The sequence below is a fragment of the Coloeus monedula genome (assembly GCF_965178545.1).
Source record: "Coloeus monedula genome assembly, chromosome: 10".
In the NCBI taxonomy this organism is placed as follows: domain Eukaryota; kingdom Metazoa; phylum Chordata; class Aves; order Passeriformes; family Corvidae; genus Coloeus; species Coloeus monedula.
The window spans coordinates 20,845,748-20,873,208 of NC_138790.1; the positions used below are offsets into that span (position 1 = coordinate 20,845,748).

General features: G+C 38.4%; 1 protein-coding gene across 1 annotated transcript in view; it reads right to left on the reverse strand.

Moving 5' to 3' along the window:
- The window catches only part of NAALADL2 (N-acetylated alpha-linked acidic dipeptidase like 2), a gene marked incomplete at both ends in the record, with an annotated part of 311,905 nt that overhangs the window by 154,472 nt on the left and 129,972 nt on the right, over window positions 1–27,461 (reverse strand). The window contains one exon of the mRNA XM_082287835.1: window positions 8,781–8,900. Within this exon, the coding sequence (XP_082143961.1) occupies window positions 8,781–8,900 (120 nt within the window). The remainder of the gene's footprint in view (window positions 1–8,780; window positions 8,901–27,461) is intronic.

Below are 27,461 nucleotides of genomic sequence, written 5' to 3' on the forward strand. Positions count from 1 at the left end.
ATGCATAAATCACAAGTGTTGATTTTGTGAACCAAGTCTCACAGCTGTCTCTAAAGACATGCAGAACCAACACAAAATCAAACCAAGGTCTGGATCTGGCTGTATTTCCTAAAGAGCCACAAGGCATGAAAATCATTCTTCAGTTGAGCAATCTGTGACATCCTGGTTTTCAAATAAAACACTGATTCTAGGAATAGAACTATTTACTTCTATAATTTCTTAAAGCATGTTTTACATAAATACTTTATTCAAGAATAGTGACTTTTGATACCTTTCAACCCAGTTTCTCAGTTCACAGATATGTAAATAAACTGATTATTATGAAGTATTCTGAAATGAGGAGAAAGACTATAAAGAGCATAAAATGTCAGAGAAGAATCGTAACTTCTTCTTAATAAAATAATAAACCAGCAACTACTATAGAACATGCCATATCCATGTCAAACCCACTACAGAATGAGGGCAGTACTTCATACAACACTTGTTGCCTGAAGAAAGATGACCTTTTGCTCTGATCACTACTCCAGAAAATATCAAATATAAGCAGGATGTACAGTGCTCGTCTGTGCCTCTCCTCTGCAGAGCTACTGAAGTGGGCAGTTCTGAAAATTCCTGGCATTGCTTCACCCAGTCCAGTGGCTGACACTTTGAAAGAACCAAAAGTCAGGTAGATCTGTTCTGGCAGGATGAGATTTTATATATTCACCCCTCATCCCTACTCAAAGCTCCTGGATCTTCCATTTTCTTTTCCTTCTTTCTCAGCCATGGTTGAAATGTGCTGGAAACACATGAGCTGGGAAAAGGCCCAGATAATTTGTCTGTCAATGGCTCTTCTGTGAAATCCAAGCTCAACTAATGCAAAAAACCAGCTCAATTAGCAGCTTGGGTAGGAGAAAAATGCTTATCAGTCCCTACATAAGCAACAAAAAAAGAGCCAAGACCACTAGCAGAAGCATGACCAGTGCATCTGCAGGAAGAGCAAATTAAAATGGTTTAGATTTTATGAAGGAAAGACAAAGTGGTGTTTCCCATTGCCCTGCACACAAGTGTGGATCATGTGTGGATTTAGGGTACACAATGGGTATCTTTGTCAGCTCTGCTTCAGAACAGTTGCTTCACAGAAAAGCCAATTCAGTTGACTTTGCACCATTTATCAGGACACAGCACTCACACAGTAAATTGGATGACTGCATTTACTATTCACTTTTTAAGGGCTTGATAAAATAGAAAATTATGCTTGAGTTTCACACCTCTAAAATCAGACAAGAGCTTCAGAAGACCCCACAATGAATTCTTTATGAGTCAGCCATTGTCCATGTTTGAATGGAAGCCACTTAGTGTCTCACTCGATTTTACTGCACTGAAAGGAGGAGACCTCCTATAATACTGTCAGCCTTTCCCCTCAGGAAATAGCAATCCATTATGGAAGATGGACTAATTTTTCAAAGGATACATTCAATACATGTAGTGAATGTGCAACTAAACAGCCAATTGAGTATATTGTTACTGTGAGGATACTGCAACACGATGTATCAGACAACGAGGCCCATGGAAAGAAATAAATATGGACCAAGTCTTGGTAGATGTTTCAGAGATGTTTCTTTCTCCAGCTACATGGCTGAGGATCTGCCAAGGAACTGCTCAATCACGGGGCCCGAGGGTCCTTGCCGGGCAGGGGAACACAAAACAACCAACGGGGAACGAGGCTGACCAGGGGCAGGGCCCCAACAGTATAGGAATATTTAGAATCGTTTTCCCAAAAGAAATACAAGTGTTTAGGGTTACTGAAGAGAACGGGACTGTGCACTGAGTCAAATCAGGAAGAATTCACTGTTTGAGTCACCAGCAGGACTTCAGAAATTTCTGTATCAACATAGAAGACAAAGAGAGAATAGGAACACCAGCTGGGAACACAAGTAAGTCTGCAAATCAGCAGTGCCTTCTCAAAACATCCAGGGAAAACTGTGGGGCATCAGAAATGCAGAATAATCAATACCTACTTTTGGTCATTAACTTACATTTCCTCTCGTTTACTCTGCTAATAGCCCATCTCTCCATCCATGCAAACAAATCCAGGGGTTTGTAAGCAAAAAGGAAATGAGTAATAACCAGAAGTTCTTTTACTGATGCAACCAAAATGTTAATTACTAGAGAATATTGACAAGTTGTGCTATAATTATGCTTCCTTCCAGACATCAATTGCTTTTCTCCTACCCCACCCCTTACATATTCTTCTTACTGCTTACAAGAGCAAATTACTTTTTCCCATTTATACTGTAAAAAGTGGAGTGAGAATTCCCTCTTTAATTTACTGCAGTGCACTTGACTAAGGGGGTAAGAGAGCAAATTTTTGTCAACTATTTCATACTCGTGGACAGATACAGATTGGATTTATAACTGCACTGGCACTGTTTCACTTTTAGGTGGCACAGGTCACAGTACATCATCCTTCAAATGCTGGATGAAATTGGAGGAAAATTGACATGCTCAGCTAAAAATTATTCTGGATACTAACAGCCTTCTAGGAACTGAACACTGCAGCTCAGTGTGACCTGGTTCCAGTCAGGAATACAAAACCACTGTTTGTGACTTTCTATTTCACTGCTTTTTTAATCATCAGTTACAGACTTCTCAAGTCACTAGGACTTCATGATTTTCTTTCCCACAGTACCTCACACTGCAGGGAAAATGTATCACAATTTCTACCTTATTTTTTTTTTCCCAGCTATATTTTAAACTAAGTTTACCAATAAAGAATTAAAATATGACTTCAGGATGAAGCATTAAGTGATAAATCTGTGAGGAGTGACTTGTTTTCTTAACTCTGGTACATTCCTCAGTGGGCTGAGGGTGCGTTTCTTAGTCAACCCAGCCCAGATCAGATTTATGTTACAGAGGCAGGGTGTCTCCAGGCTTCTCTAATTAACTATGTTTTGTTCCTTCTGTGCAAAAGGAACAAGAGAAAGCATTGCTATCAGTCAAAGCAGGAGGAATATAACTGAGAACTATGCCTACCAATCTCTCAAATTTCTCACTTTCTCATGAAGGAAGGCCAATGGTCTTTCTTTGAAACAAACATAAAATTTCTTGATAATCACTAAAGATCAAAACAGCTTATGCATGATTCCATGAATCACAAAATCAGGAAGAGGCAAACAGGTGACTAAAAGAACCATTCAAAACACAGGATTGATGAGTGTGAAATTGCAATTACATAAACACTTTTTTTGGTATAGGCTGTTGTGCAGTTTTTTGAAGGCCTAGGTAGAATTTATGTAGGAAGTAGAGAAGAAATGCAAAGGGACCATTCTTTAGACTGTGTGGTATCTCACAGATTAAAGAGGCTGTTTGAGGAAGGGGAAGGTTAAGAACATGACTACACTACATCTAGTTTTGGGGGAAGAGAAAAAGGATAAAGAATAAAAGCAACTAACTTGTAGGAGAGCATCTCTGATAAATTCAGGGGAGACAAAGGCTAAGGAAAGCACAAAGCAACTGCTACTTCCTTCAAGACAAAATAAGAACTAGCATACTCGGTACAAATACAAATGGCTAATTAGCAAACTCTGCACCAACAACTTGAATGAATCAACCTGAATTCAGTATGGACTATCAAGAGAAACTCTCAGGATTTTGGGAATCGAAGTGAGATTTTAAGAAGATGGTTAAGTTAGAGAAAACCTGAAAACAGGATGCTATTCCAGTGGATGCTACTAGATAATCCCTTCAGATCCAGATCCCCAGGTATGGTTTTACATGCTTCTATAATTTTTATTTATACTGCCCATATCTGTGGCTTGACTTTTCAAGAAGGGCTTTAGGAAGGGATATAATATCATTAAAACTCCCACAGCACTCATATAGAAAATGTGTGTATATAAAGACTTTAGGAGCCTTGGAAAAAAGTTCCACTGTCCAAAAAAAGCCACAAAAAACCCCCAACCAAAACTCCAATGTCCTTAATAATGAAATGCATATAAAGTGTTTATGTTGCCTTAAAAATAGTTGGTTTTTTAACATGGTTTTTATTTGTATACTTATATGCATACACTGTATATACGTATATAAACATACATACATATATTTGTGTATCTCTAGGCAGGGAGGAAGGGATGGAAGGAAAGGGAGGGTCCTCGTTAAATGGAGATTTACAATGTAAACTATAATCTCCACAGTTGCATGTGCTAGCCATAAAAAGTACCAGAGGGAAGGAAATAAACAATGTAGACATTGTAGAAAACTGAAATTACGTTTTCAAAAGTAAACTTATTTAAAACTTACACAGTTATTAAATTGAAGCCTTTTTGCAAATTGCCTTTTTTCTGGACATCTTCAGTATTTTCCATTTAGCAAATCCTTATCTATAAGGGCCTGCCAATAACACTGCATGAACATCCAAGCCTCCACATTCTTAAACTTTATGACAGTTAAAAAGCAATTTTATGAATATTTACGAAGGCAGTAAATTATTAAAATAAATATAGATATTTACACAGTAGAACAACATCTTCATTTAATGGATGTAGAAAAAATGTTAATATGTGAACATTTTAAAGATGAAGTGGTTTGGCCTTCGGGGCTTTTGTTACTCTATTAAAAGTTAATTTAGGACAAAAATTATGGCTTTTTCATGAATTGCAGCCCCTAAAGATTAAATCATGATCAAGACACACAACATTTTTCAAGAAATGAATCTGTTAATGGCATTTCCAGAGGCTGGATATGGAAACCACTGTGCAGTTCTCCCTGAAAAAGCCTCCTCTGGCTTCTTTAGCGTGCTCAGAGCAGTGGCACACACTCAGATGTGCTCTAGGGACAGGAGCTGGGTGCTGTCAAGGTGCTTTTGCCAATCTTTCTGCCACCACACATTTTATACTATTAGAATATGTTGTCTACAAACACAGTGGGCAACTCAAGGTGCTCTTTCTCAAGGAGGTGTTCTACACCACGAGTGATTTGCTTAATCACTGGTCATAAACTTCACCACCTCTCACCAGCCACATGTATAGATCCTCCTGGTTCAAGGACATCAGGAGTCTGCTCTGACCTCCTGTGACTAGCTACTCAACCCCACCAGTGACCCCAATAGCCCGAGTTCCACCAAAACACAAATTTTCCTTCTAGCCAGAACACCAGGAGACAGTCACTTTCAATTTCAAGGTGTGAGAAAGTAAGTGTTCTTTTTATGGCAATTCCCTCCAGAAGCTGTCCCTCACTTCTCCTTCTACATTTTGTCTCGTTTCAGCTCCCTGCTGAAGAAGATTTTTCTTCTTAATCCAGCCCCCTCTTTATTCAGCAACAATCCAGATGTTACAAGCATCTCAGATTAGTCACAAGATCCCTTCAGGAGTTCTTGTAACAGTCTGAATTTTTTCCTTCTGTCAGTTTTTCAGCACTGTGAATTATTCTGGCTAACAAGACCAAAATGACTTGGTTATGCCAAGTTTCCTGTTACATGAGTGCTCCTGGGTGCCCCACTGCTCAGTCCACTGCCTCAGTCTGTCATGCTATAGAAAATGGCCACTCCAGGTGCTGGGTGTAGTAAATTCCTGAACCTTTCAGTTGCATTCAAAAAGGACTCTGCCTTTGCAATGCTGCTACCTCCCCCTTGAAGCATTTCTCCCATTCCTTTCCCCCCACTTTTTATATTAATCTTATAATAGATCTTGCTCACTAACTGATCCTAGTGCTTTAACAATGGTAAAAACCCCTTCTCAAACCCCTGCTCCACTCCAATATCTATCTATCTATATATATCCATATGTATGTATGTATATAAAAAAGACATAGCATTTTTTATCACAACAATTTAAACTACTTGCTTTGTTATTTTGTTTTGGGTTTTTTTCCCCACAGAGTCAATGCTCTTGTTGATACCCTGCTATAAAGGTAGGGTCCATGTTCTTTTTATAGCTGTAACTTATGATGTGGCTGAAGTAACACAATCTCTGTTTGAAAAGGTCCAGCTTAAGGGACAAAGATGTGTCTCTGTGATGCTGGACATGTGCCCACTGCCATGGCTGCTGCCCCTCTCACCCTGGCCAGAAACCACGTTCTGATCAAGTGGAACAGAAATACAACATTCCCAGTGAAATGTGAAAATCATATCCAATTACAAAAATAACTCCAGGTCAGATTTCTGCAAATCTTGTTCTCACAAAGCAGCTTAAATTTATGAACCTTACGAAATTTAATCAGAATTACTCATGTTTAAGACTAAACTGCATATTTTAACAGCACATTAACTTCAGGCTTTTCTGAATACTCCAAATTCCCTGTACATTCCAATTTCAAATTACTCCAAGCTCTGAACTCTGTCTGTTGTTTTCAGTTTCTCTGTCTAAAGATATAAGAGATAGGCCCAGTCTGAAAGACTGAAAGTAGAAACTCCAACCTTAATCCTCCCCCAATTTTGTACCTTATCCAATCTCTATAAACTAAACCTCTACTGCAAAAATACTGTCATTTATACAATTATTTTTCCAAATATGCAAATTTCCATCCCTTGGACTTATTTCTGTAAATTATCCCCTTGAACATGAAGCTCTTTTCTACCAGCACATCCTTTGTCTTAATGTGATGTAAGAACAAAAGAAATGTTGTTCAGTTTTCATGGTGATTTTTTTTTCTGGCAGCAGTAGTTTATTATTTCCTTCAGGTTTTTTCCAATGGACTCAGTATGAAGAGAAAGAACAGTCAAAAATTTTTAAAAAGACAAATTAAATACACAAAAGGGGAAAATAGAAAAAAAAACCCACATGAAAAACAGCAGTAAAGAGAGAGGGAAAAACAAAAAGCATAACTGTGCAAAGGAGATACAACTGAAAAATAAAGACATAATTAGAAACTGTTATGAAGATGAAACCTCAGTGCAGGGTCTGTAATAATAAGATTCAAATCCAGAGTGAGATACTTGTATAATACAAAGTAATAATAATGAAAAATTAAAGGAAATTAACCCATGAAAAATGCAAGTTAAATACAAAAATTGGAAAGAAACCCACTAATTTATATGTATATATAGAAACAGCTCTCTTACGAACTACTGCTCTGTTTTAATGTCATGTAAAACCAAGCACATGGAAGGCAGAGATAAGGAAAATATAGGGACAGGGCAGTATCTGCTAAAACAGGAATGTGAGACTCAGTGAGTACAGAAACATAAACATTGGGGGGAAAAAAGATACAAAAAGTGGATTCAGCAGAGACATACTGGGCCCATTTAAACCAGCAGGACTTGCAGTTTAAGGCAGTATTTCACATCAAATATTCCTTAGGAAAGGAGCATCTACTTCTGATAATGTTTCTACACCTTTTCTGATACTTACGAGCAAAGTAAGGCTTACAATTATTTCACTGCCGAAAAGACACAAATATATAAACATCTCTAATATATATATATATATATATATAATATATGTATCATATTCTAAAAAAGGGTAGCTTAGAGCCTCAAGAAAAAGGGCAAGCTTTCTACCTGTGTGAGGAGAGCACAGAAAGTAGGTTTGGGTGGTTGTAATTTTAGCTCAGACCCTGAACACACATTGGAGTCAATCTCCTGATCATGCTACACACTTTGGTTTGTGCTGTATAACAGACTCTGAATATGCAAAATTGATTCTTTTGGAGCACCAGAAATGTAGCTAATGCACCTCAGCCATTAAATAAGCACATCTTTGGGACCAGGCTACAGCCAACCCACAAAAAAGCTCCTGAGATGCTCCTCATCCTCAGCACCTCCTGCTTTTCCCTACTCCTTCAGGCTGCTCGGCTCAGTAATTCAGACACAGTGAGTGTTCACAGGAACACAAATTGGTAAAAAGTCCATCTCACAGACAGTGTTGTTACAGCAAACTTTACATCTTTATCAAATCCCTACTTTATGAGCCCTGATTGCTGTTTCATTGGCTTTGTCAGCAGTGAAATGCATGATCAGATCTATTGCTGGAAATGATGGGCAACAACCGAGTCCCAGCAATGACAACTGACCTTTCACAGGCATAATTAAATTGCATCTAAATAATTTAAATAAACAGCTAAAGCTACTCAGCTGAAAATGGCATTTTTATTGAGACAAATTTTATTCCTATAGAAAAAACGTTAAGTGGTTGTTTTCTGAATCTGTGTTGAAGTCCCAGCTGGGCTTTCTGTGGCCAACAGAGCAGGTCCCGATTCACTTAATTGCAAGATCTGGAGTCACTGCTCTTTCATAATTGCTTTTGTGAATTGGGAACGAATTGTTTAAGCATTTACTGAGCTACTATACTTTCTGTATTTTCTGAAAGTCAAACCAGCATTTTTGTTTATAAGATATTTCCAACTGAAGGCAGTTACTGCACGTTTAGAGTTTAAATGTGGTTTATCTGTTGAGTCTATTATGTTTAATGCAAAAGGGGATTAATGAGCTCCTGCTCTGTGCTCTCTTCCAGGGTTGGAGTTGGAGAAGATGGATACACATGCACCCATGTACACCCTCCCCAGACACAATCCCTTCTGCTTTATTATTTCTTTCACTGACTTCTTTTTTTGTCAAAAGGCTTCTAGTACACCCAGAGAAAATACCGCAGAGTACTGGGGCACTGCGAGATATGCAGCAAAATGAACAGCACATAAAAGGCACTGCAGAGTGAAGTGGGAAGCCTTGAGGAAGAATATGAATGCCAGTAAGTCCTGACTTACTGGGGGGGGAAATGGGAAATTCTTTGTTTCGGTATTTTGAAAGTGAAACAAAAACAAAAAAAACCCCAACAAATGAATAATTCAGCTGATGTGGAACCAACCTTGTAAAGCAAAGGTGATTGTCCGAGCTTCAAAAGTGCAATTTTTTTGGTCACATTTGTGATGGCTTGAATCTGGATCAGGTCTTCCATGGTCCCATACTGGACATCAACAAGCTCTGCCTGCAAAGAGGAGACAAAGTTCAGGCTACACATACAAACACACATCACTGAGGGTGCTCCTTGCATGGAAACAAAGTTGTTTGCATAAGCACAAGAGCAGAGTCCTGCAATTGCCTTACCCCAACTTCTAATCATCAATATCTGTAATAGCAAAGACCTTGAAAGTTCAATCTGACAGATAACTTTTTGCAGTTTTAATTCACAATTCAACAGCTGTGATAAACTCTTTTTTTTCCCCCCAGTGGTTATAAATGATGCTGATTCTGATGAGAACTTCCCCTCATTAGCTACAAGAATTTATTTAAAACTTAACGGATACTAATTCACTTCTGTTTATTTTCTTGAAAGGAATCAGAGTCTTGTAAAGTATTTTAGGAAATGAGTGATTATACTGGTCACTTCTGAAAATACAGTTTTATTTTGTGGTCTCACGTGACTCTTGAGCAAGCTTACCTAACTATTGAAGTATTTGTTTTTAACCCATCAGTTATCCAAGCATTATACACAGATAACAAGAGTGGTAACAGACTATGCTCTGATGTGTACACTTTTCTATTAGTGCAAATTTTCAAATTATTTGGAGTTGCTTCAAACTAAAAGTGTTTGGAGCAGAAAGATCTTCAGCTCTTCAGTTAGGACTCTGTGAGAAAATATAGTACAATTTCTAAGTTATTATTAAATGTCAAACACTGGCAGTGATGGAAAAATTTTTCAAGATGGGTTTTCAAGGATTTTTTAAAATATGTAATTTAAGAATGACCAAGGTTATTTTTCTCACACATTCATAACAACAAATTCTGGTGAAAACAAGGCAAGAGGATAATCAGTCTTGTACATTACTATTTTAGAATGTTTGCTCTCAGGACATCATTGAGGACATTCTGGAACCTCTAAATCCCACATAAAAGTGCTCACATAAAAAGACAAGTACAAGAAGACACAAGAATATTACATCAGTGTTTAAAAATTAAAATAAGAGCAGCAGTACAACACGGGAAAGTTTTCTCTTCCAGTACAGTTTTGTAATTGAAGTATGGATTCATTGCCAAAGGCAACAGTTCTGATTTTGAGTATCCCTACACAAACTATTTAAATTCTAGCAACAGTTGTTCTGGATGTGTAGGATGTGTGAAATTTTAGTAGATTCCTGAACATGGGTATTTTAGGAAAGTATTTACCCTTAAAAAAACTGTATCTGAGTGAGTTTGCGTCTCAACATTCAAGTTGAAACCATACAAAAACTTTGCCAGGATTCCTGTTTTATTAAATTCTTCTAAATTCTTCAGATGAGTTTCCAAGTCTGTAACATGTCATCAGTGCTGTACAAACCAAGTATTTGGAAAGGCCAGCCAAAGTTATAAGATACTTTTGAACAGGCAAACATCAGATTTAACACCAAATAATGAAACGTAGAACAGGAAAGCTCTCACTTCATACTGTTTCTTCTGAAATATATGGGGGTTTTGATATCTAAAGAACTAGAAAACTATTCAGTCAATGTAATTTTTTTTCCTGTCTGACCACAGTATTTGAAAAATAGGATAAAATCAAGTGAAGATTTCATACTAGGCAAAGGTATTTTATGTTTTACCTAATCTCATGCCTCCAGTTTTAAAGAATTAATCTCAGATAAGGAAAGGGTTTTAACCAGGGTACTTCCTTAAGTTCATAAAATTCTTACCTCCTTCTGTAGGTCTCATCTTTATTTTAATTTTTACCTACACGTATGCCATTAGATACAATAATTATTAGTGTCTCAGAAGTCTCATGGCTTGAGAGGTTATGGGAGGTTATATCTAGGTTCATTCCTAGGGATACCTCTAATTCCTTTGGACCCAATGCCTTCCCTACCTATCCTCCAAAAGCAAAAAACAGCGCTTTCATCATTTGTATGAGAGAAAGCACACTGACTTTTCCTGAGGCAAAATCAATACCCAAATATGTAAGATAACAAAGTATCAGACCATTTGCTTCTCCAGGATGCCTGGGTGGAAACGAGCTCTCTGCCCATCTACATTCATGTGCTGCTTCTCTGCACATCCCTTTTGCTCACTGCTTCTCCAGGGTGCTATCCACTGCTCTGTAAACAACCAAACTACATGTTTGCACAATTATGAATGTGTTTAGGAACTGCCCTTGGATGTTCTTAGTTAATTTATGGATGCAAACTGCATCTTCAAGAGCGGCCCACTGGTCTTTCCCAGGCAACATGTGCTCAACAAGAGAGAGGCAGAATAGGAGGCCCTGCAAAAAAGCACAGCTCATTTTTTAATTATGTGGAAACCAGAAGTTGACTCCCTGCTGCCCCAAACACTCTGCAAAGCATGTGCTTTGCTTCAAATTTTAAAAACAAGCCCCAATGCCAAAGCTGTTAAATACATTCATATATTGAGAGTTCATGTAAGAACTCATTGCATAATGAAGCAGCTGGGTATAATGTAACAGAGTTTCACGTGCTCTCATCACACAACTTCCACATGGAATGTGGATGTGTCAAAGCTCAAAGGTTATCACATTCTGGAAACATTTAGCCTAGCACCCAGAGACCTGCACAGCTTATCTCAGCTCTAACTTCAGCTAAAATGACAAAAAAAATTGAATCAAATCTTCTCTTGAGTAAAACTACACATGGCTCATTTCTGGCCAAATGAAGTCAATACCTCACTGCAAGAGATTAGAACAAAGTCATAACATTTTGGCAATACAATCCAGAAAGTAACAGGTACACGTTCAATTATGAAAACAGTAATAAAAATTATTCTTACCCCTTCCTTTATTCTGCACCTGAACACTTGAGTAAAATTTGTAATAAAAAGCAAAATAGTTTGCAGTATTAATGAAATCTCATCAAATATAGTACAGCAATACTAGCTCAGAGTAGTGAGTTTCTGTTTTATTTAATGGACTGGGGCTCAACTAATTGGGACTCTTACTTCTAATATAAAATAAAATATTGAAAAAATACAACTTCAAAATAATGGAATTCTATTGAATCCAGATTTCTACCTTCTTAATAATCCACTCAGAAGCTGACAGACCATTTATGATGCATGAAGGCCTGTTTTAGTCACAACATTCCTAATACCTCCAGAAATGAATAAAGATTAAATTTCCTATTATTTCTTTTTCTTTTTTTAGAAATGCTTACAACATGACATAATCCTCATTTTACACATACCAGCTTTTGGAAAAGCGAAATACCCCACCCCCAACTACCCATATTTGATAAACTGCTTTCATGTGGCCACGATAATTCTGTTCAAAAACAAAAGAGAACTCATCCTTTTATCAGGTGCTGAAAAAGAGCACTTGTCTTCCTGGTTTAGCTATGCCACAGTAAATCCTCTTACCCTAAAACTGGGAAACTGCTAAAGAATGAGTTGTTTTATCCATCTGAATTAGGCACTTACTCCTCAAATCGTTTCAAGCTATGCTGTTTGAAAGATATGACTATTTAGGAACAAATTGTGATGTGCATTGTGGAGTTCAGTAGTATTCCCCCATGCATGAAATGAAGTAGGGGTAGGTGATAAAACAAACATTTTTAGGAAAAGTAATTATTTTATGTTAGACAACTTATTAGTTTCTAAGTCTCGAGATGATGCTCACTGAGTTGTAAACATTCTATCTTAAAAGTTCTAATAGAATCACCCCAAAGCAGAAAAGACAAACACTAAAAATGCCACAATCAACACAGTCATGGATTTTTATCCTAATTTCTTCTACTTATCGCCAAAAAGAAACAGAATAAAAGAGCATACTTCATCCAGTCATGGATGACAGAGAGGAAAATAGGTCTTGCAAAGGAAAAATATGAATAACTATATGAAGCAGGTGACAGCTGGGGCCTTGAAGATGCTGGATACTATTTTTAAACCTTGCTTTCTTGCAAATTCTGAGGCAATTAAAAAGAAGTAAGATAAACAGTTTGAAAATAATAATAGAAATATGTTTGTCTTATCACATTCTCATCAGTTCACTTGACTGAGGAGAAGGATTTAATAACAGCATTATACATGTATACCCAACACACTGGCTGGCAGGCAGATTGTGGCCGATTTGCCAGGGGCACACAAGGAAGCAAAAAGACTGAGGGAAGAAACAACAGAAAAAAACAAAACCAAAACCCAACACAAAACTCAAAGGTGGCACACCCAGGAAGGGATGCTTCTCACAACCACCAAAACGAGGATGGAGTCAGTGCAGGTAAGAAAGCAGCTCTTAAACTGAGCTCTTAAAAGCTTGGCAGAAAACAAACCCAAAGCAGCACACAGAATGGCTGTGGTGAAAAGCCTTCTCCTCTTCATGCTACCTGCTGTTAGTGCCACAGCTCAGTAACCTCAAACAATGGATGTATTTTATCAAATACCAAGCTGCTGACCTGTATTAATGAATGGATTCTGTACAAACTGTAGGGGAGGTCAGGACTGTGGAAGCTGCAGGTATGAAAATAACACAGTCAAGCTCATATTCCTCATATTCTCATATTCACAGTTCCTGCCTGCCTACCCACCAAAAGGTTTCACAAAGAGATTCCCTAAAGAAACTCTAAGTACTGAAGAAAAATAAATATTTAATATTAATAAATATTGTTTATTCATGAGATTTAAGACAATTTCTCCAAAAAGCACACATGCAATTCTAGAAGCATCAACCCTCAGTTATGTCACTGTTCAGACTCACTACATCCTCTCCTTTCATCCAGGCCAACGCCCTTCATTTGTCCTTCAACGTTCAGCTACTATTTTCAGGTTGTTCACAAAATAAAAGGCAGCAGAAACATCCAATGCACAATCAATCACAATTAAATAACCTTCAACTAGTCATCCTGCCTAAAATAAAACTCCAAAATATATTTGCAAATTGTATCTGAGAAGGCAACAGTCTGCAATCAGGACATGAGGCGAACTTTAATTAAACACATCGCTATAATTTATTTGCACAGCTCTGAAATTGAGGCTGAAGGCAGCATTCAGCAGAGCATAAAAGTAAACTCAAGCTGGTTGTAGATCAAAGCTGGACATCAACAAACGTGAAGAAAGCTGCAAATACAAAATTAGCCGATCTTTAAAATTAGAGATAAGGAAGGAAGAATAGGGGAGATAAGGGAGTTGTGCCAAATCTTTTGTTGGTGTAAACTCTGTTACACTGTCTGACCAGAGCTGTTCCCACTCCAGCCAAAAGCATCCTTCAATAATCAGGGAGCCACAGCTGTCTCCCTGTGATTGCCACCACCCAAGCCTCCCCCAGGGTACTGCTGAGCACACCAGAGACAAAATACCCAGCCAAAGCTATCTTTTACATACTCACTGTATTTCTACAGAAATGTTAATAACCAAAGCCATCTTTCAACTTTTGTCCTTCACTTGGTTCCAGGCAAAAAGAGTAACAGAGACCCTGTCTGAGCCCAAAAAAAGTAAATAATTACATATCTGGATTAACTGAAGCTGATTTTTCTCTGTTACAAGACTAAGAGATGCTTCTGACCAACGATGTCTGGGATGATTTAAATCAGAGAACTTCAATATTACTATGTGTTTTACCTACAAGCCCTGCTCCTCAAACAGATTTGTGACATCTTTTCTTCATGGTTGCTAGCATAAACCTATGGAGGCTTTCATTTCTTTGCTTCAATATTCCTGCTCCTATAATAGAATTCTGGAGTATTTTAATACAATATGACTCACAGTGTCAGCTTACAGTCAGAAAGGGCTCTCTGTGTCTACGTTTTATTCCATAAAATTGCACACTGCATTAAAGTGGCAGCTAAAACTGTAATTTATACTAAAACAGGAGACAAAAGATGTCCCCTAACCTCAGTTTGATGGCCTTGCAGACCAAGTTCAGCCACAGACACATTCTATGTCCACTCTTCCTCCTCGTCCCACCTGTCCAGCTCACACAGCCCCATCCAGACAGGGTTCTCCTGAAGCTGCTCTCACAGGTTGATTTTGCTGTTCCAGGACCATTTTTGGAAAGACACTGAGGTTAAACTTGTTTGCTTCCCTGCTTCTTACAGTTTATTGCAGCAGTTTTTTTCCAACCAACTCTGAGGGAGACTGAACCAAGATTGAAGCCTTTTTACAGCCTACAGAAGAGAAGCTCTTCTGTGTTTTATGCTTACAGAGCCCCAAATAAATCTGAGCTGACACAGCCCAGTTTCCTTTTTTTTTCTTACTTTATTTTTCCTTATTTTAATTTTCATACTCCTCACCTCTGTTCCCAATCACATCCTCTGTTTCCCAAAAGGCAAAACTAGTATTTAAATATTACTTCTTAGGATGTCCAGCAAGATATCCAAACGACATATTAGGGTAGGTTTTTTTCATCTTTTCTCACTATATTTTCCTTCTAACTTTTTTACTATATTTTATATAACAAACACAAATCTAGCTTTCTAAGTTTCTGACATAAAACATCATTATTTTCATATGCATAAAACTGATTTTTTTTTATTTTAGAATCTCTAAGAACAGTGCCTTTTGTTACAAAAAACTGAAGGACATGAGATCATTAGATGCGTAAAATACTAACAGAAATATTATTTCAAACTTCCATTAAGTAGTGCTGATTGCTTGCCACTTCACTAGTGACAAAATTTTAAATCCTAATTATTCTTTCTTGTATGTGTTTAATATTATTTATACCCCTCCCTTTTAAGAGTTAACTGCAACGCTGTTTAGTAGCATTAGTCCCTAAAGCATAAAGTCACATTGCTCATACTTTCCTAAGAAAAAACAGCAATCTGTATTTGCCAGCCTGCTTGGTTTAGCTTATTCAGAGGTAATTATTCATGCAAATATACATTTACAAATTACATAGACTGAGGATAAACTAAACAAAACAGAATTACTCAGCTGTGATGTGGTATCTTAAAAAAATAAATCATAAGCTACATATGTACACAGAAAATTATAATAGTGAGATTTAAACTCGGCCTTAAAATTTTCAGTGAAAGGGGTTTATGTCAGAATCCAGTCCCATTGTGTCTGAACTCAACAAATTCTCAAGGCTGAGTGGAAGTTTCCTTGGCTTCTCTGAAACACAGAGAATGAACACAAGACATCCAGAGGCTGCAAAGTGTCCTCCTTCAGTGGCCTTTATATCATTTATATCACACTGAATTAAATCCAGGCATTCCCTCCTAGAGTAGCTACAAGCATTAAGCCTGGAGAAGCCTGGAGCTCACAGAAGGTGTCTAAAAGCACTTTGTACAAAACCAGGCTCTGCAGGACAGCAGTGGCAGGGATGGATCCGCCTCAGCTCGGCAGGAGAGGGACCAGACAGCTGGGGGAGCTCAGAGGCTCAGTGTGAACAACAGCAAAACAGGAGTTATACCACACACCCAGAGAAGTAAAGGCATCTCCTGTCTGAAATATCATCTCCTAAGAACAATGTCCTGTGAATGCAAACACCACCAAAGACAGAATGTGGGTCAACTGGACTGAAACACTACATGTAAATGCTTTAGAATTTAAGTAAAATCAAAATATTTCATTTTATAACATAATACATTTGATATTTTAATTCCCTAGAGATAGGTGTTTCCACTTTGTCCAATTGTTTCAATTTTAGATTTAGCTTGGCTGCATCAAAACAAAATATCCAGAAAACAGCCTACCATTTTCAGTCTTCCAAGTCAGAATTCATGATTCAGAACTGTGCTGGTTTTGGCTGGGGTGGCTGTTATGGGGCTGTGTTTTGGATTTGTGCTGAACACAGGGGTGATAATAAGAGATGTTTTTGTTATTGCTGAGCAGGGCTTGCACAGAGCCAAGGCCTTTTCTGCTTTTCCTACTCCAAGTAAGCTGGGAGTGCCTGGGAGGGTGGAAGGAGACACAGCCAGGAGAGGGGACCCAAACTGACCACAGGGACATTCCAGACATGTATAACAATAAAAAAGACATCTACCTCAACGAGCAAAACAATCATTCATATGTACAAGAGGAGGTCATCCACTGCATCAAGAAAACACTTGAACTTTCAAAAATGTCGGGCAAAACTCTATTTTCTAGATTATAATAAATGCTCTTTCACAAAGTACTTATAGCCCTTGCTTGGCCAAACATCATCCACTTGAACATAATCAGGGAGATGCCCAACGATGTAATGATGCAAACACAAATCTGAGTGTTAAAGCAGCATCTGAGCAAACAATTCGCAGAGGCAAATATGCAGTTGTGAAAAGGAAAATGACATCTTTCCCATCTCCTGTGAATTCTGTTGTTTTGAGTCATTGCACAGATTTATAGGTCTCTAAATTACATCTGTCGAAAAAGGACTGGGAAAAAAAACATTCTAAAAATATGTTCAGATAACAAGAAAAGGACTCCAAAACAGGGAATGTGCCTGAGTAATATCAAATTCAAGTGGCCCAAATGATTGACCAGGACAAGTATATAGATATAGAAATATAGCTGTACCTGAGAACAGCTCATCTCTGTGATTAAACAAGAATATTTTTCTGATTTTCAACCACCTAACATCTTGGAAGCAGACTTATTTTACAAGAAACATGTAGTGTGTCAGTCATGTCTCACAGATAATAAAACTGTACAGGGAAGAAAAAGGCTTTCAAATTTTGCTTTTTAAAGTGCACTCAAGATTTTGGAGTTGATGTGCATCCTACATTGCTCAGTCATCTAAAGGCTTTACATGGCAGCACCATTTGGCTTTTCTTTCAGAAACAGCTAACCTTCATTTTGAAAATTTTGCCTATAGAAAAAATAGTAGTTCACCTTTATCCCATGTGTTTCCAAAAATGAGGGTGAAGGTTCTCCTGAATTGTGCCAAATTTCACACAGATATTTTGAACATTCCTCTCTTAAGTGTGGGCAGAAATCCCATAGAGATTTGTGAACTTGGTTCATGTGCTCTCAGCAGGGATGGAAAAACCTGGAGAAAAAGAGGAAATCCCATGCAAAGGACAGAACCTGATTCTTTTTAGAGGGGATCACAGTAAACCACTCATCTTGTACAGTGGAGCCTCAAAAGAGGTACCAAAAAAAGCTTTTCAAAAGAAAAGCTGGGAAAATGTTTACATCATCTAAAACATACAGGAAAGTCTGAAGAGACTCTGACATCTGGACAGCTTGATGGGAGGAAAGAGCAAGCTGCCCTGACATCATATAATCGATTTTATTGCTTAAAGCAAGAGCTTTGCCATCATTGCAGCCAATCCAGAGCTCTGGAGCTGCATCTGGACAGAGCTTCCCTCATCTTCCACACAGCCTGGAATTCAGGTCAGCCTCTTTCACAGCAGTACAGAGGCACTCAGTACTATTGTAGTACTACCACTTGATGGTACAATTCCCAATAAAAGCCGTAAGGGACATTGTTAGAGAACTATCAGTTACCGCAGAAATCTGTGCTCAGTTCCCTCTCTTAACCTGTTCGGATCCCTCCTGCCCTGAATCCTGAGCAATCAACAAAAGGAAACTAGAAACTAGGGAGCTCAGTGTGTGCTCTCATAAATTCTGATTCAACCACAGATTTCCCTAATGATCCATCTTCCAGCATCTGCTGGTGCCTTTCCTTGATTTTAATAAAATAATTTAATAAATGAGAGACTAAATTCAAAACACGAAACAAAGAACACACAACAGTCACCATCAGCAATATCCACTACTTGTAACTTCTGCAGAAGGGTTTCCCTCCGTATTTCTTCAGTTGCCTTTACATTTTTGGTACCTACTTCACAAGCATTGTGAACAAATTATCAACATGGTCTGCAGAGAAAATGGAACAATTGTGAGCGTTTACTTTGGGCAGAACAACCCTACACCAGCAGTAAGATCATCAGGGAAAGATCTCTATTCAAAAAGTCAGTATTATCCTCCAAATCCCGAGTCTGACACTGTCCATACTGATACAATTTCTCATTCTAGATTTTAGTTTGTGACCTCATATGATTATAATGTTCTCCTTTAGCCTTAAGATGAAAGGGGTTTAGCAGTAAAATGGCAACACGGACAAAAACGTGAGAAAATTTTCTTGAATAAAATTTTTGTTAGAAAACTGATGCAGTAATTCTTTTTCCAGCAGTGTGAAATTTCTAGGTTTTTCATACTAATTCATCCTCTAAAATATTCCCCAGGTGAAGATCATGCCTGGCAAGCATTGACCTGCAGCAGGAGACACATCCCTCTTGGATGAGAACGCAGCAGGAGCTTTCTTGCATATTTAAGCAGCCTTGCTCTCCCGTAGTTGTAGCCATTGCCAGACCTCTTCCATCCTTATTCACCTCTGTCTGCCCCTTCAAGGCACCAGAGCAAGGCAGTGAATCTTGCAGCAGACAGGACTAACTCTATATGGCAACATAATTCAGTGGAAGGAAGATAAATTCCTTGAAGTATCTTCTTTCTCACGCACACCGACTCTTGGGCCAGTCACACCCTGGTGATTGATGAGGCACCTTCCCTTTGAACTGCAGAGCCCAGGAACACCAGAAATAATTGTGAGAATAAAACTGATACAGCTCACAATTCATTCACATTAAGGCCCTCTTAATGAATGAGATAAACACTGTAACTAATATTCATTACATGAGGTTAGACATGAGATTTATTTATATTTAGTGGGAGAGACAGCACATCCGACAGAATAAAAACCTAAGAATGTCTGAGAGAGAAGACCAATGTATTTTCAGCTTTATTTACTTTGCACTATTTTTTATTTATTTATTTTTAAGGTATTGCAATTGGTAGGTGGAAGCATAAGTGCTGTATTTCCAAACAGATTTAAAAGGGAATTTCTGAGCAATTTTAGGACATTTTAGTCCAGCCAGTGAAGAGGCTCTGGCATTTTGACAGTTCACATACACAGCCAATGCACTTCTGCCAACAGCACCTGGACACCAAACTTACACTTGCCAATGGTTACTGCCTGGGTCTTTTTTTTTTTTTAGCTTTTCATTCTTTTTTACATTTTTAAGAATGCAGTTCTTATATATATTTTTCAACCAGCTGTATCACAGCAGCACTTTTTTTTTTTTTTTTTCATCCTGCTCTGAAAGGTTTCAAAAGTTATTTGCTTCAAAGGGTTTCCTCTGAGAGTGGCCGTCTTTTTCTGGTCGTTCCTACTACCAAGGCTGTGTCCAGGTTTAGAGCATTCCTCAAAGCACTCTCTAGAGAGGTATATCCTTTGCTCTTTAACACCAAAGTTCTTTAACAAAGAAGTTAGATATACTGCAGTTCTCACCAAATTATTCTTATGATGACAGCTTTATCCTTAGTTTAGGTTACATTTAAAACCTCCCAAAGCATGCTTATACATTTTTTTTTTTAAGTAAGAATTTATTTCCACTCTTTCATGTGCTCATCTTAGAAGATTATATTTGGACTTCATATCACCACGTCCTAACACAGATAGGAAATCTTCAGACTTGCTTTGGATTTTCAGTGCTACTTTAATTTCAAATTATTAAAAAATATTTTAAAAATACGACAGAGACTCCCATAGAAAAGCATCCAATAAACTTACATTAGAAGAAAGAAAGTTCTAAGATTTTGACAAAATGTTGTCCAATAGTGACTGTAGAAGTTGTACTGGTAGGTAGAGATAACTCCTAAGATAAAACACACTGCTGAGGCTTTAACTGGTAAGATTTATCACACTGCATTGAAGATTAAAATAGTTGCTGCTGATTCTTTTCAGCTGCCAGCTCTAGTTCACAAGACACCACCATTATTTAGATTTTTTTCTCCATTTTCAAAAATCAGCAAGTGCAGCATGGCAGAAGAGTGATTTTTTGCCCTTTAGAAATGTATTTTATTACAGCAATTGTAACCCATATCCTCACGGATGCCTAATGCCAGAGACTGCCAGGGTCAGAGCCCTGTGCCCAAGCTCCCACATACACGATGTTTATGCTCAGTAAAATGTAATCTGCCTTCAACTACAGATGCTTTTGTACTGCTAATGTTCCTGAAGAGATTTTAGGACTTGCTTCTCTTCCTCAAAATCAAACTTAAAAAAAAGAGAAGCAACAATAGTTTAATCAATATTGTATTTTACAGTTGCTCGTAACTACCAGAGAACTGAGCAGCATTTTAAGCAGTTCTTTTTTGTTCATGCATGAAACTACTTTTTTAAAACAATGAAGTTATGGAAGTAGTTTTAGGGACAAGGATTGAATATTATATAAATACAAAAATATTTTGTTCTTGTTCTCGTATCAGTTGTAGTTGTTCCTTACGATTTTTTTCTCATACTAGCAATTTTTAAAAAGTTGATATTTACTTAATAGTCCCCCTGTTAAATGAAATTTTTGCATTTTTTTCAGTCTAAGCAGGATTCCTTCGAGGCAGTTTTAAACCTCTAGAACACTGGAGAAATTTAAAAGAGAAAGATCCCTAAAAGCCAATCCCAAGAGCTCACACTACAAAGAAGCTTTTTACTTGAAAATTCCTCCTCTGAGTAGAACATTGATTTTACAAAATTAAGCAGAAAAAAAGCACAGGTATGTTATTGGTAGGTTCATATTTACTAAGAAGATGAAGAAGAAATTACAGAGAGAGAGAAGATGGCACCACCTAAGGAAAACATGACTTGTGATTTGGCAGAAAGGTTTCCACTTGACCTGAGTACATTTGTATTGAGGTTTGAACCAAACACCATTAACAAGGAATGGGGGTGAAAAAAAAGCCTGACTGGGTGGGTACCATCCCAGGAATCCACTGAACTGCAGAGATGATGGCAACTCAGTAGGTCTGACTGTACAGTAACAATTAAAGAGAAAAAATATTCCCTGGAGATCCATGCAATTGCACAAATTTCACTGCTACTCTCTCACAGTGACTACTAACAGACAAAATTTAACTCTGCTTAGAAAAGATGTAATTCCCATTTATTTCAATAGGAATTTCACTTGCACTAAAACCTAAAAAAAGCACCAGATACTCTTCCCAAGCCCTCAGGGTTTGCACCCTTTAGTTTCCACCATGCAATTGGAATATAAATAATTGTTATGTTTCAACATTGCTCCCTCTCTAATATTGTACAGAGGCTTTACTAAGAAATGCCTTCAGCTGATTCTGTGCAATGGCATGGAAGTGCTCAGTGATCTGTTATGTATCTGGATACCAAGATGCCTCACCTTTTGCTTTGTTATCATTTAAAACCTCTCATTTATTATTAATGGTGGTATTACTAAAATGCCATTACTAACGTTTTATTAGTAAAACATCAGGACAGCATTGACTCACAATTATAAAACAGCAAAAGGCTCTGCAGCAGCAGCATTTGCATCATTAAAACCCTGCCTTCAGTGACTCAAAAATCTTCCAGCAATATTAATCGGGGCTTTGTGCATGATGAACTACTATTATTTTTAGGGAACTGTACAACTTTATTTATTAATGGTTATGTGATATATGCCAGAAAACTGACAGGATGTTCTGCAGGACATCTCTTCAATGATCGCTTTTGGAGCCCTCGCCTGCAATTTTAAATTATATAACCTTCACATTGCATTTCACAGCTTTCTATATGTAATTATAATGGAGTGGCAGCTATGCTGTAGTTAATGTTGAATGCTGTTTTCTGCTTAAAGGTCAAGTCTATTCTAAAATCCATATTCTTAGTGAGATTGCCTTGAAAATTTGCTGTGCCTACTTGGTATGCAGAGCAGTGGTCTAAATTATGATTATTTGTGGAAGAGGTTTCTGAGAAACTCTTCTATAAATAAAAGATAAATAAAGCTGCTCTAAAACTTCTAAATGTTACCAAAAAATCACATGATTCTTCTCATTTGTGTGTATGTGTTATTCAACCTATAGCCCTAACCATCTGCAAAACTGATTTCAGTTGCTAGGGATTCATTTTAGCTAGTGCATGTCTCTTCAGAGAAGAAATCTTTAAAAATGTTAATAAAGATAATAATGAACTAAATTTGGCATGCCTAAAAGAATTAAATGCACACATGTATCCAGATTCCCTCTAGCTTGGTATTTTGCACCAATGTGCCATCAAAAATGACTGAAAGACTTAGGAAGAGATGCTGTGATTATTTAATCTAAATTAAACGCACTCTCTGCCTTTGGAATTCAAGATGTGCGAGTGAGCACGCTGCAGAAGGCTCATTTAGAAATTTTGCCTGGGGATAAAAATAACCTGGGAAGATTTAAAAATTTTCTAAAACCAACCCGCTGACACCAATCTTAATTCTGAAATATTGTTAAGGAAATTACCACTGATTAGCTGGAGGGAAGAGAAAAGATAGTAAGGGTGCACTAATCACATTTCCAGCACAATGAAACCGAATCAAATGAAAGCAAGCTTTGGGGTCAAGGACTTCCTGATGCACTGTCCCCTCCAGAGGAACTCCAGACCTTTTCATGCAGATCTGGAAATACAGAGAGCTGCCAGTACTGGCAGCAAACAAGGCTGTAAACCTGAGAGGGGAGGGGACTGTGGGTCACACAAGTAGGACACACTCCTGGCAGGAGCGGGAAAGGTTAGAGGAACAAGCATAGGAGGGAAGACTCCCATCCTCCTGCAGAGCAAAGCACCTGGGAAAGATGGGGATGAAAGGACAGAGGAGACATCTCAATGCAGCCGTAAGAAAATGGGGTATCAGGTAAGTGAGCAAAGTCCCCTCCTTCTGAAAGAGGATCTGACAGCAGTCCGAGCACTGGTTCCCTTATTTCCCATCTTGCCAAGATTGAAGAATGGTGGGAAGATGACTGAGTGAGCTTAACAGATGGGCTTGTACTTCCCAGATTGCTTCAGGTTGCATTAATCTCTGTGGTGGGTTCTCATTTAGCTGAGAAGATGTCACCAAAACAAACGAACCGGACCAGCAAACGCAGAGAATCTCTTCTGCATGGTGTGGGGAGAGGCAGGCAGGCAGCACTCCCACTTGTCTGCTCCCTGCAGCCCCTCCAAAACTAATCAAAGATACCCCTGGCTGACTGGGAGTATAAATGCCTCAGATCAGCAGACACTGCAACAGAGGAATCAGTAGAAACACAGAACGTGGATGATGGCAGGGAAGTGAGGTGACACGGCAGAGGAGTCCAGGCAGTCAGGGAGCAGGGACAGAGCAGTGGCCAAAATACAAAACAGGCACAGTTGGGTGTTGGGAGCACTGTCTCAGAGATGGGCATGATTAATTTCTGTCCATAAACCCCCAAACCCCTGCCTGCATGTGCATCCCCATTTCAAGAACATGCCAGTACTTCTACTCTTGCATCCTCTCCTGGTTCCTGAACCAACCCAGTGCATGAGGTCCAGGAAAGAAACATGATGTTCTGCTGGGCTTGCTGAGAGCATCCATGAGGGTAGAAACAAACCCCAAACTAGAAGAGAGGACTAGCAAAGGAACCAACAGGGATTTGGTGCAATATTCAAGAAGAGGCAGAGTAGTGCATCATGAGATGATGCCACTTAACAGGGGACACCAAGCACCTCAATTTAAAGCATGAAAGCAGATTTAGGATTGCCAGAAGTTCCTTAACACTTCCACAAAACAAAGAGTGAATAAATTGGAGGTGAAAGGGAAGTGAGGAAAACTTCAGGTCACACAAACATAATTTCAGAAAATGTGTGAATACAAAGCAAATACCATTTACATTTTGCTTTAATTAGTCTGTCCTTGAATGTTATTCCAACACACCAACGATTACATCTGCTAGGACTGACTATTTCCAGTTGCTAAAGAAACAGTGGAGGGAGCAGACAAACACTGTGGACACGTGTTTTTTCCTGAAGGTGATGCACTTGGCAGAACTGATAGAAACCAACTGCCCAGTGCCCCGAGTGCCACCCAGCCTCCTGCAAGCCCCAACACACCCTTGCCTGTGTTTTACTGCACTCAGGGATCACACCACGTGTCACACATGGGGTACAACGTGTGCCCATGCTGACACCATTTGGAACTGAAGGGGGACACCAGATTTCGGGGGGTTCACAGCCCCCTCTCATCAGCTCCTGCCGATGGCTCCCCATCACAGCCCACTCCACTCCCCAGTGACTGCCACACACCCACAGCTCCTGGATCCCCACACTCCAGGAGGCAGGAGCAGCACATTCGGATTCACCACACCACCCTCACTGGGAGGCTGGCTGGATACCACCTGACAATGCATTTTGCTTTAATGCATAAATTTGAAGCAATGTAATTTCCATTTATATGTGCACTCTGTTGGCCGGAGCAGCTTTCCTGTTTTTATCAAGCAGACAAAAGGTTTAAGCTCTATAAAAGGTGGCTGATATTTAAGTTTTAATAAAAATATATTTCAGGTATGTCATTCTTTCCTTAGGCTGACCAAGCTTACAATATATTATTTACATAACTGCTGCAATATCTATTTCAAAACTGACTCGACAGCCCTCTCCAGAACTGTAAGCTGCCCTGCCTGTCACCATGATGGGTAAACACTGTCACCTTTTCACAGCCCGATGAAATATAGAAAAGTAGTAAAGTGCACCATCCATCACAATGGCACTAAGTAGGTTTTTGAAGTAGATTTCAGATCACAAATGCTCACATTTTTACTCACAAATGCTGTTTAGACTGTTACCAGAAAGCACAAATTGGATGGCTCATATACAATGGCCGTATGATGAATGGACATGACAGGTGGCCAAAGAAAATGAGTCTTGCTGTTCTACAAATAACCTTGTCAACATCAAAGTGGAGCTGTAGCTCTGCTGGTAGGCAGACTGCAATAGCTTAATGGTTTTATTTGCTTCAACTTCTAGCAAACCAAACAGACAAATGAGATACAATGAAGCAGCAGCATTGAGGCAGTATTAGCAATTCAGCCTGATTAAGTGACACATAATAGGAATATTCTGCTAAGGATGTGCCACATTTGAAAGAAAATTATTCAGGTTATGAGTAGCTGTTATAAAAATACCTGTTCACAGGAAAACTCTCATGATTTTGCAATCACAAACCATTGCAGGATATTCAAAATACATGACTTGTAGTTCCGTGGCAAGCAATCAAGTCACTTTCTGATGGCTGAACCCAGCAACAGACACCACTTGAGACTTCTCATTTAAAGTTTTTTCTACTTCCATTAGTTTAAACAGTAGAGATTAGTGTGTAGGACTGAAAGTCAGGAAGGTTAGATCACTACCAACTTACCTGTAGCCTAAACAAATAAGAAAATTTTCCTTTTAGGCAAAAACTCTAGATCTAAGGACATTTCAGGAAGACTTTCTGAAGAACAGATCTCAAGTTTTGTAACCATGCTGAGATATCTCAAAGAACTGACTATAAAACTATGCAAAGAGTAATTCTTTGGCTCCAGTACAAGTTTGGAGTTTTGCCAAAGCCAAGGTCCAGCCCTTGTGATGAGGACAGTGTGTGTGGGCCTCATTTCTGCTGAACTCTTAAGAGAAAACTGCCCTGAAACATAATGGAAAGCGGAACACGTGCTGCTGGGAATAACAGCAGTGGTTTTTCCCGGAACATTGGATTTCCTTCAATCTGATGAATTTGTTAGCAACACATTGACATCCATGAAATAAAACCTCAAAGGTCACAACCATTCTTCTCTCTGATTAAAGTTACTCTTACTAAGTTACAATGAGAAAATAATATTAAATACGGAGGTTTTAAGCTATTTGAGAAGGCAACCCCAATCATTAGTACTTTTCATTCACCCATGGAAAAGTTAAAGCATTTATCATACAAGTTAGGACCTCCTCTTGCCTACCTCATTTTGCTTCTCGGCAACAAATTTGAAGTGGACAGAGCCCCAGAATGGAGGCTCACAGGACTCAGCGTGGAGAGGAGGCATATTTAAATATTAAGATGTTCACAATCTGTTCCTTTATAGTCTGTAAGTGTTCTAAGCCATGAACAAACATGTCTTTTAAATAAGAAACAAACCAAGATGGAACCCCCCCTGCATCAGTGGAATAATATACAATATTTTCAGGAGGAAGACAATAATGCAATTAGCAGTGAAACTGCAATTTTTGTACTTCACAAATATTTATTAAGATTTATACTATCTCAGCTAGGAAAGTAAACAGAAATTATGGCCCTTTTGTGCACTCTCAAAATATTTAGAAAGAAGCTAAAGGAAAGCAGACAGTGAAGACAGTAAACAGGATAAAACAAGATAATCCAAGATGTTATTTCACTTGGCAAGTAACAAATCCAAACACACAGAATCTTTTTGCTGACAAAACTTCCTAGAGTAACTACAGTAAGATAAAACTACAAATCGGTGTTTTCAAAAGGAAACAGAGTAGATGTGTCAACTGAGTTGTCACAAAAGCAACTATGTGAGATCCACGACCATAATTCAGAACCTCCAGGTTTTAGCCCAGCACTCTCACCAGCCTCATCTTATCCTTCCTACAAGCATCCCTCAAATCAGTAGCACTCATACATCAGCAAGGATAAAGTCTAACTTTAGACACAGCTTCCAGATTTTTACACTCAAGCAAAATGTGCCAATTCATAAACACAGATACTTAAAAAAAAATTATTCACACACACATACATATATATGTGAGTGTCTATCTATATATTTCTCCCACGAACTATTCATATACATAAGATTATAAGGTTAAGTAAGATAAGTAAGACAGGCCACA